This window comes from Ammospiza caudacuta, chromosome 28 (genome assembly GCF_027887145.1).
Source record: "Ammospiza caudacuta isolate bAmmCau1 chromosome 28, bAmmCau1.pri, whole genome shotgun sequence".
In the NCBI taxonomy this organism is placed as follows: domain Eukaryota; kingdom Metazoa; phylum Chordata; class Aves; order Passeriformes; family Passerellidae; genus Ammospiza; species Ammospiza caudacuta.
In genome coordinates, this window is record NC_080620.1 from 1,626,812 (window position 1) to 1,644,201 (window position 17,390).

At 53.5% G+C, this 17,390-nt stretch overlaps 1 protein-coding gene across 4 annotated transcripts in view; it reads right to left on the reverse strand.

The window, feature by feature from the left end:
• Positions 1 to 17,120, reverse strand: part of TCF3 (transcription factor 3) — an 81,924-nt gene extending 64,804 nt beyond the window's left edge. For all 4 annotated transcript variants that reach the window (XM_058821277.1, XM_058821276.1, XM_058821274.1 and 1 more), the window contains exons 1-3: positions 16,958 to 17,120; positions 14,801 to 14,902; positions 7,798 to 7,870 (exon numbers count right to left, since the gene is read on the reverse strand). In XM_058821277.1, coding sequence (XP_058677260.1) covers positions 7,798 to 7,870; positions 14,801 to 14,875 — 148 coding nt within the window. In that variant the 5' untranslated portion in view covers positions 14,876 to 14,902; positions 16,958 to 17,120. The remainder of the gene's footprint in view (positions 1 to 7,797; positions 7,871 to 14,800; positions 14,903 to 16,957) is intronic.
• Between the last annotated feature and the right edge of the window lie 270 nt (positions 17,121 to 17,390).

Here is a 17,390-nt window from a genome sequence, read left to right on the forward strand (position 1 = left end):
CCCCAAAAGGGGCTCTGAGGTGTCCCTGGAGCCTTCTCCTGTCCAGGTGAGCAGGCCCAGCTGTGCCAGGCTGGCTCAGAGCAGAGGGGCTCCAGCCCTGGCAGCATCTCCATGGCTCCTCTCCATTTGATGTGGGTAAACTTTGTGACATCCCTGGGACAGCTCTGTTGTCCCTACATCCACCACTGGCTCCCCCTGGGCTCCCTCCCTTGCCATGATGGAAATGGCCCTGGGTGAGTCCTGCACCCAGAGCAGGGAGCACAGGAGTGAAGAGGATCCTCTCCAGGCCACCAGGACAACAGAGACAACAGTCAGGTATTTACAGTGTCCTTCAGCTGTGTGCACTGGGGAATGTAGCACCAGGTGAGAGATGAGGCCCTCCAGAGTAACAAAACAGCACTTTGCAGGAAATCCACCCCCTGAAGACACCCATTTGTTGTCTCTAATTAAGAATATTACCAATAATTGCAGTTTGAGTGTCCCTGCACACAACCATTAACAATGGAGATGCACCAGGCTGGGGAGCTGGTCACACGTGGGACACGTGCTGCAGCAGGGCACCCCACAGGGCATGAGGAATTGCAAATTAGCAGCAGCCAGGTCCAGCAGCAACACTTGCCAGACCTGCTGGGCCTCTTCCAAAGCCATCTCTCCCCTTTGGAAAGGGCACAATGAGCGTGGAGGGCTGGAGCTGGCAGGCTGAGCCAACGTGTGCTGGTCCAGCAGCCCTGGGTTGGGGCAGGATGGGAGGTGAGCTCAGGCAGAGCTGCACCAAACCCCAGAGTCCTGACCCCAGAGACCATCTGAGAGCTCAGAATGGACATGAGAGCCCTGAGGAACAGGGCAGAGGGAATTCACAGAATCCCAGAATTGTCTGGATTAGAAGAGAACTTAAAGTCCACCCAGTGCCAGCCCTGCCATGGCAGGGACACCTTCCACTGTCCCAGGCTGCTCCCAGCCCTGTCCAGCCTGGCCTTGGGCACTGCCAGGGATCCAGGGGCAGCCCCAGCTGCTCTGGGCACCCTGTGCCAGGGCCTGCCCACCCTCGCAGGGCAGAATTTCTTCCCAATATCAAAGCTGAACTTACTAATTACTGCCACCAGTACTGAACTTACTAATTACTGCCCTCTCATTAAAGACAGGGCAGTGCTGGAGCTTGTACCTGTTCTTTTAGAGGGCGCACACCAAGCCCAGCTTCCCCTCAGATTTTTACACTGATCCCATCAGGGCCCATTGAGCCTCACAGCCTGGAACTGCCTCATCCATGGGAGGAAAGAGCTCTGCTGGGAAGAGAGCCCTGCACTGCCTCAGCAATTCTGGCAAAGTTAAAGCTGTGCTTAAACAAGGTCTGTGGCAAACTGGCAGTTTCTAAACAAAAGCTGTCACTTAGTACAGCTTTGGCTCTGGCACACCCAGCATTCTCTGTACTCTTTCACAGTTAAAGATCTTAAATCCAGTAAGAAGGATTCTTCTCCAGGTGGGAGATGAACAAAAAAAAAAAAAAAAAAAAAAACCCCAAAAGAACCCCCTAAAACCTTCCCTTGAAAACATGCAGCCTTCACCCCTCAAGTTAAACACACACTGAGACAGGGACTGGGTTGTATTTGCCTCTCCCCAGCTGCTGCCAGAGCATCCCCACAGCACTGCCACCATGTTCCTGCTCTTCCCACTTGCTCCTCATGTGTCCATTAGGAACCAGCTGTCCTCTGGCAGGACAGGACACCTTCACTCTCAGAAGTGAAATAAATTCAATGGGAAGCAATTAATTGCAAGAAAGAGAGAGCCCTTCATATTTCAAGCCAGGCTGGACAAGGCTTGGAGCAACCTGGCATAGTGGTAGGTGCCCCTGGCCATGGCAGGAGATGGAATGAGATGGGTCCAAATCATTCTGGGGTTGTTTCAACATCACTGCAAAGGCACAGGAGAAGCCCCTGGGAGCAGGAACATGCACAGGAGGATCAGAGATGGGGTGTGACCCTGGATTGAGGCACACAGGTGAGAAGACCTCCCCCTGACATTTGTTGCCCCAAACATGTTTCCTGCTGACCTGCACTCCCTGCCTGCAGCTTTTGGCCTCTCCAACTCTTTTCCTCCAGACCCTGCTTTCCATATCCTGGTAAATGGGATGTGCCCATGGGAAAAACAGGGAGCAGAAAGGGGAGAGGGAGGGGAGCAGGAGCTTCCCAATGGCAAAGGCAACACCAAAGCAGAAAGCCTGACTGGCACAGAGGAGATGAACTCACTGAGAGTGCCCAGGCTTTGTTAGCAGCACACAGGTGTGTCCCTGCCATGGCTGGAGCATCCTCCTGCACCCCAGCAGCAGCAATGGAAAGGCTCCAGTGCTGTGGAGAGCAGGGGGTGGCAGGGTCTGGACTTGGAGGAATGAGACTGCACAGCCTTGCAAGCTGGACCTGGCCATGGCAAGGATTTTCCATGGAACCCCAGAATGGTTTTTGGATTGGAAGTGACCTTAAAGCTCCTCTCCTTCCAAACACCTGCTGTGGCCAGGTTCACCTTCCACCATCCCAGGCTGCTCCAAGCCCTGTCCAGCCTGGCCTTGGGCACTGCCAGGGATCCAGGGGCAGCCACAGCTGCTCTGGGCACCCTGTGCCAGGCCCTGCCCACCCTGCCAGGGAACAATTCCTGCCCAATATCCCACCCAGCCCTGCCCTGTGGCAGTGGGAGCCATTCCCTGTGTTCTCCATCCACACATTCCCTGTGTCCCCAGTCCCTCTGCAGCTCTCCTGGAGCCCCTTCAGGCCCTGCCAGGGCTCTGAGCTCTCCCTGGATCCTACTCTTTCCCAGGTGAACACTCCCAGCTGTCCTTTGATTTCAGTTGATAATGGCTAAACAATAACATTTACTTGGAAACAAATGGTCACACCAACAGCCTGGCAAGTGAGTTTTCCTGCTTTGCCTTTTTCTGTTGTGGTGGCTTTGTGTTTGGTGTGTTTGGTGACAGTTTGCATGGGCACACCACAAAAACACACAGCCCGGATCCCAAACTTGAAGGGGAAGTGCCAGTTCTAAATATCGAGTCCCATATTGCACACCTCATGTCTGCCTTTCATCATCCATCAAAATAGCAAGTGGAGCCCAGCACTCCCACTTCAGCATAAGCAAAACATGTGGGAACTCGAGGCAGTTAGTAGGAAAACGTGATACAGCCTTGCTAATAAAAGCTCCTGCTTTCCTCACTATGGAAAACAGTTGCAAATGGGTTTCTGCAGCCTGGGACTCACTGCTGACAGCACGGTGACAGAAACGCTGTGCTTGGCTCTTCCCAGCCCTGCTGTCCCTGCAAACCACCCAGCTCCAGAGCAGAGGGGAGCCCAGCACCATCCTGCTGTACCAGACCCTGCCCATCCCACTCAGTGCTTCCCAATGCACTCAAAATAATTAAACCTTCAAACAGCTCCCCCATAGCACCAATTAAAGAGACAACCCCAGCTTGCAGAGAATTTATGACTCTCGGTGCTGTTGCCACAGGTATCTGAGTTTGTGCTCTGTTTAAAGAGAGTTTCAAAGGGGATCCGGGCTCGCCTCCCTCCAGGGAGAATCCATTTGCTTTGTTCACCAGACTATAACTTAAAATTTGTTACATGCACCAGCTTGTAAGCCTTTGAAAAACTCCCTGCTCCACCAGCTTCAAATGGACTTGATGAACTTCCCCTGATCAAAGCAATTCCCTCACAGGGAGCCTCAGCTCACGAGCAAGGAAGCACCCAATGAATTTTGGGGGTGGGAATCACAACATGGGCCAGGAGGGGACCCTCCCTCCCAAACCCACCTGAGAGCCCAAGCAAAGAGCCCAACCCACTTTGGCACAAAGCATGAAGAAAAAGGCATTAATGCTGAATTTGCTTATTTAAAATGGGAGGAAAAGAAAAAAAAATAACAGAGGTTTTTCTTTCTGAGAGCAGAATAATTTGTCAGAAGAGACCCCATGGCTCCTGTCCCATCAGGACCCAGCCCTGGCACCCCACAACATTTGGGATGGGAAGGGAGATGGTTGTACACCCCCCACACCACCCACAGGTGGAAGTGCTGCTCGTGTGCTGCTCCAGGAGATGTTTTACCTCACACACAACCAACCACATGCCTTGGGTTTATTTCCCTGCTCTGCAGAGCCCAAACCCCTTTGCTGGAGCAAAGGTGCAGCCGGCATGCACCAACCCTGCCGAAAACTCAGCAGCCACGAGGCCACAGCACAACTCTGCTGCCTCCAGCCACTCCCACTGCCTCGATGGCAATTAAAATGGTCATTTCCATGTGAAATTCAGCCCCAGTGGTTTCCTGCTCGAGGCAGGGCTCGATGAAGCACTGGGAGGGAGCTTGCTGCAGCTCAGATTAGTCATTTATGAACTATGATACGACGGGGGACACGCTTTGAGATGTTTTGCTACTGCAATAACAAACACACTCTGGGGAGGGGAAGGTGAACCCCTTTGAGGCACGGGCTGAAATAAACACCCAGCAGAAAACAGCCCATGCTGGCAAACACTGGTTACACTGCCAGCCCCAGGAAGACCAACTTCCCGCAGTGACCTATATGTGCTATAAATGCTGCAGCCACGGGCTGGGTGACGTCAGCTCCATCCTTGTGGCAATTGTTGGGTCTCTCCTTGCCAAGAAAAGGCAAAGCGGAGGTGCTGAATTGTCCATGCGGCGGGGGAGCGAAACCAGTTCCTCCCCGGAGCATTTGAGGACAGAAAGGAGGGAAACAGTGGCAGGGCTTAAAATAAAAGCAGGAGGCAAATAGGAAAGCAAAGGGATCTCAAAGCTGGAGGGTTTGCATGAACTCTTTGAATTTTTTTTGGCCTCGGGAAGATAAAAGGGTTCCCTTGGTAAAGGGGCCACTCGCAGCTTGGCCAGGGCAGTTAGAAACATGGAATTGGAAGGTTGGAAATTAAACATGGAATTAAGGTTGGAAAAGATCTTTAGGATGTTCAAGTGCAACTGTCAGCCCAGCACCATGTCCTCGAGTGCCACACAAACACCTGCTCTGAGCACTTCCAGGGATGGTGATTCCATCCCTGCTCTGGGCAGCCAATGGTTAACAACACTTCTGGTAAAGAAATGTTGAATTAGAAAAGGATTTGGATTTGGGATGATTTTATCACTGGGACTGCCTGTTTCAAATGCTTCTGTTCCTTTATTTACCAGCTGGGCTTTGGAAGCAAAAATCTCATTTTGGCCAGGACCGATCAGTCAGTGCTTTGCTCCCTTCCCTCCTTCCTCCTCACTTCCCTGGGGAGGAAAGAGCCTGGAGATAACAGCTCTTTTGGAGGGGAAAAAGAATAAAAGCTGCACACTGCCCCAGCATCTCCACATTGAGATGGGAAGAGGGAGATCATGAATTCCCATGTCCAACCCAATTACACCAACCCAGGGACTGGCTCCCATCCTGGGGGAAGGATAAAACACCATTATTTCTTGGCACACGAGACAACATCAGTTTGTTATCTTGAAGTTACCACAACAAGCCCAAATAAAGAGATCCTGGTGCTGTGGTGCACAGCATCAAGCTAAGACTCAGACAAATCAGTGTTTGCTTCTTCTTTGCAGGCAGAGGGGAAATGCTGCACTGCCTTCACTGCTGGTCCAGGCCCTAACTGAGAAGTGCTTGGAACACATGTGACACATTAAAGAAGAAGCCCAGGCCTTTCTGCATGGCAAGGTCTAGGGTGATCACCTCCAGGTCCAGGCTGTGGTGTGGCTGTGGGGTGCTCTGCTCCCCCTGCAACTCCAGATCCCCAAATCCAAGGACCGTCTGCTCTCCACCCTCTGACCACATCATGGTTAATGATGATTCCAAATCAAATTTTGAGCTGGATGACTGCCTGTGTCTTGGGGGATGAAGTACCTTGGGGGATGACCAAAGCCAGGTTGCAAGTGGCTTGGAGCAGCCTGGTCTAGTGGAAGGTGTCCCTGCCCATGGCAGGAGGTGGAAAAAGATGAGCATTAAGGTCCCTTCCAACCCAAAGCCTTCCACAATTCTGCAATTCTAACCAGTACCTGATTGCATCTCTGAATAAAGCTAAACCAACAAACCAACAGCCTCTGAGAACAACCTCTTCCCATTTTCTAGGGCCTTGTTTAGACACCTTGGATCATTCTAACAGGCAGGGCACAGCCCTCTGCATGGCACAGCTCACTGATGTCATACTGCAGCTATTCACCCACCAGCAAAAAGCCAAAGATGCAGGAGCAGGAAGAAGCCCCAAAGCTGACACTTAGATGAGATTTGTCCCCTGAACTCCAGGTGAGACCAAGGATGGCTGACCAAGGGATAAATGTGCTGCTGGAGCAGAGCTCTTGCCCTACACCCAGCCCAGAGCTGCATTCCCAAGGCAGGATGCCCACAGCAGGATGAGGGAGCCTCTGTTGTGTCCGAGGCTGGGACAGCAGGGATTGTGCAACGTCCCTCAGTGCAGTTGTATAACATCAGTGCTCTGTTTTCATGAACTGCTCCCAGTCAGGCCCATAGAGCAGCAGCCCAGAGGAAGGGTGGTGTCAACATTACCTTTCACTCACCCGAAAGAAAAGAAGGGGTGGGGGGAGAATCACAGATTTGGTGTCGTTTGGGCTGGAGGGGGTCTGGCTGTGCTGCAGGGCCCCGCTCCAGGCTCTGCTCCTGGCCAGCACCACAGAGCAGGCAGCCAAGGCAGGCTCTGAGCAGGAAACGGGTTAATGGGAGCTCCTGCACTGCTCGGCTCCCCCCAGTGTGCAGCACGTCTTTTGTGGATTATTTTAACAGCAGAAGGCACACAAGGAACACTCGCTGAAGAGATCAGCTTCCATCTGGGCTAACCCGAGAGTTTTCTCCCCTCCAATTTCCTCCAGCACCCACTCAACAGCTTCCCTCCCTGCCAAAGTGTTTGCTCAAAACCATCTTGACACACAGTTAAACAGCTCAGTTGGAGAGCATCACATTTGCCTGCTCTAGGAGGGCAGGAGCAGGGCAGGGCAGGGCAGGGCAGGGCAGGGCTCCACCTTGCTGCTGCAGGTCCCCAGTGCCCCACTGGGGCATCAAAGCTGCTCTCCAAAAATCCCAGCCCAGTCTGGGATGCTCCCAGTGTCACAGCACAGCCAGGGGAGGTCGAGTACAGCGAACAACCTGTACAGGGAAGTGTTCAGCAAGGAGGGCAGATGAGCTGAACTTCCCTCGTGCCAGGGGCTGTGTGAGCCCTGCACAGAGCTGCTTCCCTGGGCATTAAAACCCTGGCCCGGCACTGTCTCAGCCTCAAACCAACCAGCACAATTTTCAGCCTCCAATTGCAGCCACTTCTCCAGCCCACTCCTCCCCAAAGCCCTTGGATGTTGGCATCCCTGCTCCCCTCTTGGCACCCTGGAAGGCTTTGCAAGATCCCTTTGGGAATGCTGAGATCCCACCCCGCAGCAGCGAGCTGCTGGAGGGGCTGCATGGAGCAGACCCTCAAAATGCACCAGCAATGAGGCACCACCACCCATCTTCAGAAGGGAACAGCAAAAGTCTTCCAGGGCAGTGCAGACACATCTAAGCAGCTTAGAGAGCAGCCCTGTCTGCTCCAGGCTCCTGGAGCAGTGGGACAACAACCTCCAGCTCAGACAGCAACATCTTAATGGGAGACAGCTCAGCAAGAGCAGTTTTGCCCACCCAGAGACACATGGAGCAACAAGGAAACCATCCAGAGCACCACCCGAGAAATACATCACCAAAATACAGAACCCTCTCCCCTACGGTGTCTCTGGAACCAAACACAAATTTATTGCAAGAAACATTATGGCATAAGGGGAAAAACAAGATGACAGTACCTGATCCTCCAAACTGAGTGCTCGCAAGGGTCGTGGGTCTGTTTTTTCCATTAGCCACTGGCAAGGGAAACATCTAGAAAAACAAGGAGATGAGAGAGAAGGGAAGAGAAAAGACATTTCAGTATGTTGGTTTTACTGTGCTCTGCAAAGGGGTCACACTGGGGGAGGGGAGGGGAAGGCAGCCCATTATTGATGCAAAAACCTTTCCTTGGCTCAGGAGGGGCAGGAGGGAGGCACAGCCCTGCTCTCACACATCCCCACGTGTACAACCCCTGCTCCTGCAGGGGCAGCTGCAAACCAGCCAGGGACCATCCCTGCCATGGTCCAAACCAACATTCCATCCCAAAGCTGCTCACCCTGGCTAGAGGTGAGCCCTGGGGAAAGGCCAACTCCATTGATAAAAAGCCAGCAGGATAATGACAGCAAAGCTGTTTTATCCCTCACTGTCCCAGCTCCCACAGGAGTCCTGGTGCCATCCCACACCTCCAGCCACGTGCAGTGCCTGGGCAGGACAAGGGCTGCCTGTGGGTCTGGCTCAGGGATGAGCCCCCAGCTCATGGAGCAGCTCCCACCCCGCTGCTTTGGGAGCACCAGGACCTGACACAGCCCCAGGCCTGGGGAGAGGAAGCTGCTCCAAGGGCAAATACAGTTAGTCATGATTTAAAAAATTAATATATTTCACAGAATTGGTCGCTCTGGAGACTTGTTTGCTCTATCACGGCAGCTTCATTATCACAACTGGGCCTCTCCTGCCAGGAGCTTCCTCAAAAACACACCTCGTCACCTAACCTGTATAAATATTTTTAATAAAAGTTGGGAGAGTTTCAGAGGCTGCTATTTAATAATTTACATGCACCTGCGTGCAGCAGAAAAGAAAACTAATTCTCCTGCACACAAATGGAGCTCCAGCCAATAAAACAACTGGTGGGAAAAAGCTTAGTGAATTAACATTTTAATATCCTTTTTCTACTCAAGATACTTTCACCACCAAGTCATTTGAATTTTTATTATTTTTAGCTTTGTAATGTCTGAATAACTCAAAAGTTTAATGCTTTGAAGATTAAACAATGTAATGGCACAAGAGCCTACAGAAAGGCAGCGTTTCATGCCCTGACATAGCTGATGTCTGGCTGTGGTCAGAAACATTCCTTTGTACAGAACTGTCTGCCCAGCTTTGTTTTCACAAATGCTGGGGAGGAGAAAAAAAACCAACAAAAAACAGTTAAATGTGGTAAAGATGCAAAGAGAGCAGTTAAGGAACCAACTGCCATTCATAAAGAGCACAAATTTGGGATCATATATATGCATGTGCAGGGTGTAGATGTTTTATCCACGGATTTAAATGAAGGTGTAAACAGTGTTTAGTGCTCATCCCAGCTGCCTGCACACACCTGCCCTCACCTGCCTGCACAGGGCCCCCTGGCCCCCTCAGATGTGCCCCCAGGCTGCTGCTCACCCCAGGGGCTCCCAAGGTGTTTGGGGTGGCCCAGCAGCCCCACCGTCGGATGAGCTTTGTTTCCTCAGGAAGTTGGGCTAGAAAATAAAAACAAACCCCAAAGATTGCAGCTCACCTTCCTCTGCACTGCTGCAGGGCTTCCCTGCATCCCCTCCCCCTTGCAGGGCACGAGGGGGGCTCTGCAAACATCTCCAATGGTGCTGAAAATTGAACTGAGGTGCCTGATCCCACCCTGCCTGTGCTCTCACTCCCTCTTCTCAAGGTGGGGAAGATTGAGATCAAATTCCCTTTTTGCCAAGTGGCAAGGGGCAGGGCTGCATGTGTGAGCAGGGGGGAAGGGATGCACCATGAACCGACTAGAAAAAAGCACACTCACACAAGAAAAAACCAACAAAACAAAACAAACCCCAAAACAAACAAACAACCCCCCCAAAAAACAGCACTGCTGGCTCTTTTCATGAGCATTTCTGCTCAGCACTTCCTGAGGCTGAAAAACTCAAGGTTTGAGCAGCAAACATGAAGGGAGAAAAGGAACAGCCTCGTTCCATTGTGCACCCGGGACCTTCTGCTTGTGCAGAACAGGAGTGTCCCCCAGGACAGCAAAGGCCAGCACCCCGAATACACCCCCACACAGGAACCCCTCCTCTCCTCCAGCTGCTTGGAGAGAGATTTTGAGGCTGATGCAACACCTTCCTGCTCTGCCTCCCCAGGGGATTCAGGAGTCATGGACCCCCTCCTGCAGGGCAAGGAGAGATGCTAAAGGACAGAATCCTGGAATATCCTGAGCTGGATCCCACAGGGATCAAATCCTGTCCCTGCAGAGCCACCCCAACACCCCCACCCTGCGCAGCCCTGGGAGCTCCTGCAGCTCTGGCAGCCTTGGCACCATTCCCTGGGCAGCCTGGGCAGTGCCCAGCAGCCTCGGGGGGCAGAACCTTGCCCTGAGCTCCATGCCAAGGCCTGGCACAACCTCACGCTGTCAAAGAAGGGTGATGGGAGCGGAGAACCCCAGGTTACCCCTCCACATCTATCACTTGCCAACCACAGGAGGCGTTTTGGGCTTTTTTCTTGCTCCCAGCCTCTTTTTCCACTGTGGTGTGGGCTGAAGCTGCCCCGAGGAGCCCGGCACAAGTCATACATGAAGTGCCTTCGCTGGTGTGTGCTGCTCAGAGGCAAAGTTCATCCACCCACTGCAAATTTCCTTTCTGCTTTTAAATGCTGCTTTAAAAATAAACTGGGGGGAGGGAGGAGATGAACCGGAGCTGGCACCTACCAGGGGACCCAGGCATTGAGGGACCCAAGAGCTCTCAAGAGTTGTAATTGGGTCATTAGTTGGCCTTTGTTAGATTTGAATAATGTAGATTTGAACGGTTATGTAAAATCCCCTATCTTAAGTTGCTGTATTTGGTTTTTCAAGCCCTATCTCCAGCCTCCCTGAGAGCTGACAACAACTTCTTCGTTCCCTCCTAGCTCAATTTCCACCCCTTCCAAAGAATTTATTCTCCCCTGTTTCTCCCTGGGTAAAAGAGGCAAATCCAGAGCATGAGAAGATCCAAATGCCTGCACCCTCCTCTGAGGAGGTTATAGCCAAGAGACCCCCACAGTTCATACAGCAAACTCCCAAGAAAGAAAGGGAATTTGCCAGAAACGAGGAACATCAAGCAGCATGTCATTTATTGTGCACATCTAGAAGTGCAATTCTTTTCAAATTAAATCAGTGCTCATTCTCTCTCCTCTCCCACCTGATGAACTCCAGGCTGAACCAACCTCAGGCCTGAACTCCAAACCCAAAATCTATTTCGCAGCATGGAAAGCATCCAGCTGTTAATTTGGGGAGAAGAGGGAATTTGACTCAAAATACACGGACATGTTATACCTGTTCACTTAAGACAGACCTTCCTGTCTCCAGTCCCAAATGCCCACTGTGTGTGTGAAGTCAAACTTTAAACTCCACAGCTGCTTCACTCTGAACAGAACTCTGAGTTTTACCATGGAAATGCAGGCACTGGGCCTTGGCTGGAGCAGGGCACGGCCTCAGCTTCCTCCAGCAGAGCAGCAGGAGCTGCTCCAGCCCTGCCTGCTGCCAACACTTCGGCTCCCACCCCCGGATGCGGGGCTGGAGCCGTGGTGCAGCGAGAGCAGCAGGTCCTGTGTGACTGCTCAAGCCCCTGCCCACCCTGCAGAGAGCCAGAAACCCCCTGTGCCAGGCAGCTCCCCGCAGCATATGGTTAATACTCTGCTAATAATCATGGCTGTTAGCAGCACCTCACTCCTGCCAGAGCCCCCGGCTGGCACTGGCATGCGCCCGCTCCCAGCTCGGCTGGCACTCGGTGCCACCAACACCCCCAGGGCTGCTCTGCCCCCCTGTCCCCTGCCTGGGGTGACCCTGTCCTCCAGAGCCCAGCCAGGACACCTGTGTGGCACCTTCCCACTGCACACCAGTGCTGGCACAGCTGAGACACTGCCTGGGATAACCACAAGAAGTCCTAGAATGCTGGAATACCCTGAGTTGGAAGGGATAAAAGATCATCCAGCCCAGCCCCTGTCCCTGCACAGCCACCTCAACAATCCCACCCTGAGCACCCCTGAGAGCCTGGATGTGGCACTGGGTGCCAGGGTTCAGTTGAGGTGTTGGGGCTGGGCTGGACTCGATGATCTTGGAGGTCTCTTCCAACCCAGTGATTCTGGAATTCTGTGTCCAAACACTCCTGGCAGCCTTGGCACCATTCCCTGGGGAGCCTGGGCAGTGCCCAGCATCCTCAGGGGGAAGAACCTTGCCCTCATATCCAAGTCCTTGTGATTGAGCATCTCCCAACAGCAGAGGCCGAGGGCAGCTCCCCCATACACAGCCTGGCAAAGCCTGGCAGCCACCAAAGCCCAGCCTAAGCCATAGGCTGAGCTGCCCACTCAGGTCTATAGGCAGGATGTTTTCTCGAAAGCTCCTCTCCAGATTTGGCAGCCCATCTGGGCCTGCTGCCAGGGAGCAGTGGTGAAGGCAAGCTTACAAATTACCTGCACTTTGGGGTAATTAGAAAAGGCAATTTATCTGGGGGTAGAGGCAAGTGTGCTGCCATGCACACCCCAAACCATCACTGGGCCTTTCCTTTGACTCCTGCTCACTTACCGATTCCTTTGAATTTCGCCCTTTTGGCAAATTACAGTGCCACAAAGCTTTGGTGAGTGTTCAATATCTACCCAATAGATTTATTTATTAAAGAGGGGATAAGTCTCTTCTTTCCGGACTGCAATCCCAGTTTGCAGCATCTCACACAACCCTGTCATTTACTGACCCCAGGAACTCATGGCAGGCCATGCCACCCCCTTAGGGCCTTAAAATTCCCTCCCTGCACAGTAAAACACATTGCAGGGCTGGACCACAGACTGCTGGGGCTGAACACATTTTTCCTAGAAAAAAGGAATCAAAATACTGATCTGAAGCAAATGCTTCCAGCTGCTCTGAGTATCTCTACTTTTCCCTCCCCTCTACTCTCCTGGAGAGGATTACCGAACCAATGCTCCACTCCTGTTTATTCAAAGAAAAATATAAATACACTTGAAAGAGCGAGCTTTGTGGTCAAAAATCCTGTATCCCAAGGACACAGAGAGAGCACACCATGGAGCACCTCTTCAACAGACCCATCTACTGTCTAGGAAGCTTTTCCATTTCAGCTCCTCATCCTCGAGGAGAGCTGTTAATATTCCCTTTATGCAAAGAGAGGAGCAGGGTGTGTGGAGATGAGGGTTTGTGAAACAGAGCTGGCTGCAGGCCAGGCTGCGCCAGAGCCCATCGGCCAAGGGATCCTGCAGGGAACATCTCCAAATCATCTGCTGGCAAATGACATCCACAGGCCCTGGTGCTGTGAGCAGCACCCCCACACCAGCCTTGGAGAGCACAGGGTGAGTTCTGGTCTTTCTCAGAATTACACCAGTGGAAGAGCGTTGAATCCAACCCCAAATTTAACCTTTTTGGCGTGGATTCACCTCCAAGGACAGAAATATTTGTGGACAGAGGGACCAGGTCAAGACTCCTCCTGGGAATACAGCTCTAGGCATGCAAATGAGGATGGTTGGTTAAATTGGAAAATAAGGTCTTGGGGGTTTTTAAAGCTCTAAATGGTGAATGGGATTTTTTGATTTTTTTTTCCAAGGAGGAGAAAAAGCGAAGCAGGAGCTGCTGCAGCCCCCATCAGGGAGCAGATTGTGGGTTACTGACCCAAAGTGCAGTTGGTGGAAAGCCCCAGGGCTCCTGCCAACCTGCAGGATCTCTGAGAGGACAAATAACCCCAGAAAACTCTGAACAGATTCCTGGTTTGACAGGGATGCCATCACTGCAGTCCCTGTACCCACGGTAAAACATTCTGCCAGAAAAGCCCATGACCAGCAATTTAACAGAAGCAGCCTCCCAGCAGAAGTATGAAACTGGAAGCACTGGGCCTCTCCTGCAGGAGATTTGTTCTGGGGGGCTGAGAGACACCCCCCAGAGCCCTGTGAGGACAGGTACAACCCCCAGCTGTAGAAAAAGCTTTATTTCCCAGGGCTGAACCTCAGTGTGCGGATGCAGAACAGCAGATGAGGCTCAGCACACCCCCAGGTGCCACAGGTGACCCCAGCTCTGCCACCCCTGTTTGTCCCTTCTCCCCACAGGGCAGGAACACGAGCCCAGCAGGGCTGTGGGCTGGGTGACCCAGGCTGGGGTGACTCTCACGGCCATTCCCCCTCCTGGAGCTGTTGTTTCTATCTCTGCAGCACGTTTGCTTATCTCCACAGCAAGACACAGGCTTGGAGTGCCATGAGGGTGCAGCACACAACAGAGGAACCCAACAGACAGTTATGTGCCTTTGAACAGCAGCTCTGCCCTCCACCAGACACCTGCCAAGCAGAGGCAGCAGTGCTGGCAGTGCCACAGCGGGATGTGCCAGGGACTAGCCCCGCTCTGCTGTGACTAAAGGGACTTCTCCTCCCCCCGAGCTGTGCACACCCTTCAGGGGGAACTCTTAGGTCCTGCTTCTTAGAAAATAAACAGCTCCTAAATGCAACTCAAGGTTTCCAGGATACAGAAGAGCAGAGCATGGGGAGCACAAGTGTCCAACTCCTGCAAAAATAACGCGCTGGAGAGCTTGGACACATTTCAAACTGTGACAAAATAACCTGTGGGAGCAAAAGTTTAATAGTCTGGATCTAGGGAGAGGAAAAAAGCTTGATTAATCAGCTACTGAAGTTACATCTCTGCACGGCTGCAGAAACAGTCACCCAGTGAGCATTTAAACAGAGAACACACAACTCTGTTAATTCCCCCAAAATTTCCCATCCAGAGAAGAAACCTCTCTGCCTTCCCTGCGAGGGAACAACACACGTTTGAGGGGAAGAGGGGGAGAGGAGGGGCAGAGGCTTTGCTTTAACTTGAAAATAAACAAGTTGCAGCACATGTGCACGCACACAAACACGGCACATCTGAAAGCCATCATGTCCAATTTACAGGCTCACATTTCCTCCCCTGTGCAGCTCCCAGCCCCGGGGCTGCGCAGCCCCCCGGCCGCGCTCGCTCACCATACTGAAGTCCAGCAGGTCACTGAGCTCTTTGTCTGTCCCAACTGCAGCCATTCTCTGCTGCTGCTGATTCATATTCCCACAGACTCAACAGTGGCAGTCCTGCAGAAAGCGAGGGGGAGGGGAGAGAGATATTTTAATGACTACAGCAAACTACCCACCCCATTGATGAATATTTTAAAAAGACAGAGCGGAGGGGCAAGAAAAGAAAAGCCCTGAGCGTGTCGGCAGCGTCCAACTGCGGGGCCAGAGCACAGTCGGAGTCCTCACACAGCACCCAGCGGCAGGAACAAGCCTGCTATTGACCAGACACACTTGTATGTTAGTTTTTTGCTGCCAGTTCCACTAGTTCAGGCCAATTCTGTTCCTGGCGTGTGGCGAATGAAGGGGGGGAAAAGGAGAAAAAAAAAATAAAAAAAGGGGGGGAAAAAAAAAGAGTGAACTCATTTATCAAAGGGTTCAGGCAAGTTATCACTCAGGCGCTTGTCTGGCTCAGCTCGCCCCCTCGCCTTCCCCCACACTTGCTCCCCGCAGGAGGCTCTCTTGTCCTTGCCGAGTTTTGTTTAAAAAAAAAAAAAAAAAAGAAAAAAAAAAAAAAAGTCTGATGTTACAGCTCTTTCCTTCGGGTCGCCGAGCACCTGCAGCTGCTTTTTCAGGGGCTGTGTTTGGGGATGCCCAGCCAGGCCGTGCTCAGTGAGAACTGAACCTCTCCACTCCCAAAAGGGGCTGGAAACAAAAAAATTTTGTTTTCGGAGTGTTTTTTGCAAAAATAAAGCCCTCCAGGCAACCTTGCAAGATAGGTAAATATTATTCTTCCTAATTTTACAGATTATTTTTTTTCAAAAGGGAGATTGATCTTTTTGGCCAGCTTGCTATGATAGAAAAATATTTCTTTGGGAGGGAGGAAGAGAGGCCTGGGATGAGATAAAAGATTCCTTTTTTTTTTTTTGGCCTTTTTTTTAGGAACTCATTCATGGTTACAAAGGGCAGCTGGCCAATAAATTTAACTCATTAATCGTAAGGTTAAAAAAAAAAGAAGAAAAAAAAGAAAACTCCACATGATCCAAAGTGTTTGTAGGCTTAGCCACTACATTTCAATGAAGTTTCATAAAAAAAGGCTGAAATCAGCCCAGCGTGTTAAAAGCCTTCACCGCTATAAAAAACAGCCCGGGAATTTTCTTTTTTTTTTTTTTTTTTTTTCTTATTTTCATTTTCTTTGAAAAGCCATTTTCAAAGTGTCATCAGTGCATCTGGTCAGTGTTTTTAAAGCCACTTTCCCAACCTTCTGTCCCGGTGCCTCAAGTGGGGCTGGGGGATACGAGAGAAGCCGTGGAAGGAGCAGGATACATCTCATCCCAGCCCCCCAAACCCTGCACCCCCAAAGCACCGGGGGACAACGTGAACAAAACCCTCGGCCGCCCCAAAGCCAGGCTGGGAAGGTTATTTTTATTTATTCCACGCACACTTTCTGACCGCACCGCAGCCCGCGGGGCCGGGGCGCCGGGCCAGGACCCCCTCGCAGATGTGTCCGCGCCCCCGGGGTCCCTCCCCGGCCCGGACAAAGGCTCGGCTGCCCCGGGACGGCCGCGGGCCGGGGCTGAAGTTGTTGCTGCCCCCCGTGCCGTAGGGAGGGGGTCCCGGCCGGCAGCCCCCGCCCAGACCGGGCAGCGCAGGAGGGCGAAGCGGCCCCCACGAGCCTCCCCTCCCTGCCGGGGGGGAAAGCCGAAGCTGCCGCCCCCGCGCTGGGTCCCGCGGCTCCCGAGCCGGGAAGGGGCTCCGGGACCCCCGGGCGGCCGCGGCGGGCTGTGCTCGGCTGAAGTTCGCGGCAGGACGGAGCTCCGGGCCCCCCTCCCCGGCGGGGACCGCGCACCCCCTCCCCGCGGCCCGCACGCCCCCCGAGCCCGCCCCGCCGCTGCCGCCCCCCTTCCCCCGGCCCCGGCAAACTTTGCCGAGGGGACAATAGCGCCGAGCCCGTCCCGTCCCGCTCCGCGCCCGCACCCCGAGCGCTCCGAGCCCCGCCGCACCGGCACCCACAGCTCCGGCACCCCGCGACCGCTGCGCCGGGACCCCCGCTCCGCGCAGCCCCGGGGCGGCGCGGCCGGCTTGGCGTGGTTATTATTTTATTATTCCTACATTTGATTTTATTTTGTTTTTTACCTGTTCCAGGCCCGGCGCGCCCGGGGCAGGGGAAGCGCATGAAGGGTGTCGGGGGTCGCGGCGGGGGCGGGGGCGGCCGCGGCGCCCAGGCCCGGGGGCGGCGGCGGCGCCTATTGTTCTCCGCCGCCGGCGGATACAATGTAGCGAAGCGGCGCGATCGCCCCGCACCGGGCGGCGCGTGCGCCCCGGCCCGCCCCGCGGCCCCGCCCCGCGCCGGGCCGGGCCCTAACGCTGCTGCTGCTGCTGCCGCCGCCGGGGCCGCCGCTGCCGCTCCGCCTCCCGCCGCTGTTCCGCCCGCCCGCCCCGCGCTCCCTGCATAGTTCCCCGCGCGGCGGCGGCAGCAGCAGCAGCGACGGCAGCTCCCCCCCGCGCCCGCCTCTGCCGCCTCCCCCCCGCACGCCCTCACGACTCTCGGCCGCACGCCCCGCCCCCG